The sequence below is a fragment of the Morus notabilis genome, unplaced genomic scaffold, assembly GCF_000414095.1.
Source record: "Morus notabilis unplaced genomic scaffold, ASM41409v2 Scaffold78, whole genome shotgun sequence".
Classification (NCBI taxonomy): Eukaryota; Viridiplantae; Streptophyta; class Magnoliopsida; order Rosales; family Moraceae; genus Morus; species Morus notabilis.
Window position 1 is genome coordinate 2,777,804 of NW_010367622.1, and position 3,517 is coordinate 2,781,320.

The window sequence follows — 3,517 nt, forward strand, 5'->3', positions numbered from 1 at the left end:
GTTGCCATGCGTCTTGTGATTCACAATTACTTTGGCTTTGTGAAACGATTGTTAAGAACACAAATAATTGTTCAGGTACACTCATGTTGTAAGAGGGTCGTAGCAAACCTTTCTCAGTTAGCATTTCACATAGAATCATAAAATCACGTGGTCCCATACGCACTTTGTTATACATTGCAGTCTCATTACTATTTGCTAGTAGCTCATTTACCTTGTCCATACCCCTTAAAGAAGAGTTGTGCATTGGCTTTCTTACTCTGTCAATAGACATATAAGCGGCTGCAGCCGTCACTACATTTATTGCAGCCATAAATCTCCTTCGACGCCTTGAAGACGTCGCTCTATCTTGTTCCTCATTTTCGGGCTGCATCCTGTTGGTTGACAATATCACAATTGTAACAAATTATTCAATAAAAAGGAAATTAGGGCATTAACTGTTGAAGGATATCAAGTGTGCTTCTAGTACACACGGCTTATATGAACGTGATATCCTCGGATATAGGTTGCCAACAAATTTTGATCACCATTTAACTTATTTTTGAAAGTGACATCTTGGAGGTAATAAAACTTGTTTTCAAAATAATACAACTTGTCTATGCATGAGCAGATTTTGATCTTCATTTAACTTATTTTTAGTTGCAGCATTTTACTTAGAATATGTTGCCAAAAAATGTAATCCCATTGCAGCTGAAATATTTCCACCTTCTGATGAAGGAACAAGCACAGAGTTTAGTTCCCCTATTCATGCCACCCCGTTGTTAAAATCCTTGGCAGCTCTAACACTTAGCAAAAATAATGGGACAAAAAATATTAAAAGAAACCTATACCATGGTCAACTTTCAAGCAAAATAAAAAATTTGGTTGCTCCACCATAGGTAGCTTCCCGTGAAGTAGGATCTGTATTATGCCTAACTGGTTTTTTGGCCACGTTATGTATACTAACTTAGGAATAAGTTTTTAAGTAAGGCAATATCAGGCATTGGATGTCACCTACATGGCTATAAAACATTTTACCAAAAAGACTACCAACAAACATATGTTGATGATGACGCTGGAGTTCCATTGTCCTAATAGGAAGAAAAAGAGTTTGTACATATTAGTTTTTATACAAATAAAGTCATTTACTGTTGCAGTAAAGTAACATATCAGGCAAAAACTAGAAGTGAATGAATTTTCCATTGGAAAAATATGAGGATGAAGTAGGAAGTCCACACACTAACGTGATGGGAAAACAGGTACATAAGTCTGCAATACAGCTACATACAACATTATAGAATACAGTCTCATACAACAAAGAAACACATGAATGTCTCGTAAACCGGTATAGAATACAGTCTCATACAATAGTAATCCGGTATAGAATATAGTCTCATACACTAATCCGTGGTCTAATATCAAGGGAGAATCGACCATTTAATGTAGGTTACCTATGTAGATAGAAACATCGCACCAGACATTTAAGGGCTAGATGGATTGAAGGGTGGTGGAGGCTTGTGGAATGGGTTAGGTGGCCGGTGGAAGGATTGTGGAGGCTGGTGGAAGGACTGTGGCGGCTGGTGGAAGGACGGAGGAGGCTGGTTGTATGGATTTGGCCCGGGGGAGAAGTTATGAGGGGGCTGGGTATATGGATTAGGCACATGAGAAATGAAGGGGGTTTTTGGCACATCAACAAAGTCGTTTAAGAAGGCCCTCCTAACGGGTTCATTCAGTTTATGCCAAGCTGATCGCCACGTGGGGGACGCCATTATTTTTTCAAATGCATGGGCATACGTACGCGGGTCAACTCCCATTTCTGAGAGTGATGCCATGCTGGCATCCATCTCACTTGGTCCGTCGACAGTGTTGTTACTCGGCAAGCTCTCTTTGCTTGAACGCATGTCCTCTTGGAAATCATCGCGCATTTCCTTAACCAAATTAAGCAACTCTTCCCTTGAACTGTCATTGGATTTGCATGCCCTTGTCTTTTTCTTTCTTATCACCCTTGATGTTGATGCGACATTGGATGTCATCCGCCTTCCATAACTTTCCACGCGGTTGCGAAGCTCAGTACGCATCTCCTCATCGTCACTGTCTTGGTAAGGAGCATCTTGGTGAGGTTGTGGTTGTTCATCCTCAGCAGCATCATCATCTATTAGCACTGCTTGGGCGGCAGGGTGATATGCCCCTGAACCAGACGCCATAACTCTTGAAGGGAAAACGGCGGCCAAGTACGTCTCATTAAGCTTCAAACCGTGCGTGAACAATGTTTTCGCTTCACGATGTCTCTAACAAAATTATAATGAATTTGGTAAGTTTATTACACTTTAGTTACAAATACTATAACCTCTAACTATTGTCAGTAATGGAGGAGCAATTAATCACACATATTACCTTGCAAAGAGATGTCTGAAGTTCCTCCGAGCATGTGAAAATTTTATTGATAGGATCCCACCCCACACCTGTATGGTCTTGCAGCGTCTTATACGCTGAATAAAGGTTGCCAAGTCGGCGGCGTTTCTCCCTCAGCCGCTCGCCGCCGGGTACATATCCATCGAAAAAAGTGGCCATCCAAGCAGCCCATTGATTGTAGTCACGAGAATCTGGTACCTTTCCGTGGTTTATATCATTGTATTCGTATAGTCGCTCAAGTAGAAACGCCTCTGCAGCGGGACTCCAATATAATGGCCTCTCATCTGGGTTTCTCCTAAGCATCTACACACGCGTAGGACAAGCAAGAGGAGTCCAATGCGTGCAAAAAATAGGGCACAAACTTAAGACGACAACCAAGAACATCATGTACAAGCCACCGACAATCTAAGAAGCAAAAACAGTCCTACCTATGTACCTATGCTTCTTATTACACAATGGCAAAAGAAACTTGAACAATGCTACAAGTTTCCTTTTTGCAGCAACATTTTGATACATTTTTTTTCCATAATTAGCAGGGGAAAAAAATGAAGTGCTAAGATCATAATTAAGACCACCTATAACTTTTCACTCATTATGTGAACAAGATCCAGATATCACATTACCCTCCGAAAACAAAGATATCATATCATAAAATGGTTCACTTCATTTTTGCTGCATAATGATGCCTATTCGTTATGCTACATATTTCCATGTTCCAGCAAAGTTTTAAAGGGAAGAAAAAAAAAAGAGCCTTGAGCATTAGTTTGTAATTAAAGGAGCATGAGACTTACGGAACACATGCATTATCACCTATAACAATGTCGAATACACGAAATAAATGAACATATATACACATATACACATTTGTAGAAATAAACATATATACAACAACAATAAGAACTTAAAAGAATGCTGACCGGAACTTTTTTTATGCATTTTATGTTCTATGTATATGAGTATAATCAGCAAAGTGAAAACCCTATATGGGAGACCCTAGATCCACCAAAAGTTTGTTTAACATCACTCATTTACAGTGCCATCATCATAAGCAACAAAGTGAAAACAAAGGAAGCAAATTCAATCCTCTCGTGATTTCAAGAGGAGCAGGCTGTTCAAAAATTTTCCCTAC

General features: G+C 39.7%; 1 protein-coding gene across 1 annotated transcript in view; it reads right to left on the minus strand.

The window, feature by feature from the left end:
* Positions 1–1,198: 1,198 nt before the first annotated feature.
* LOC21412429 overlaps positions 1,199–3,517 on the minus strand; it is a 3,024-nt gene continuing 705 nt past the window's right edge. Inside the window, exons 2-3 of the mRNA XM_024175414.1 lie at positions 2,371–2,691; positions 1,199–2,264 (exon numbers count right to left, since the gene is read on the minus strand). Coding sequence (XP_024031182.1) covers positions 1,458–2,264; positions 2,371–2,691 — 1,128 coding nt within the window. The 3' untranslated portion in view covers positions 1,199–1,457. The remainder of the gene's footprint in view (positions 2,265–2,370; positions 2,692–3,517) is intronic.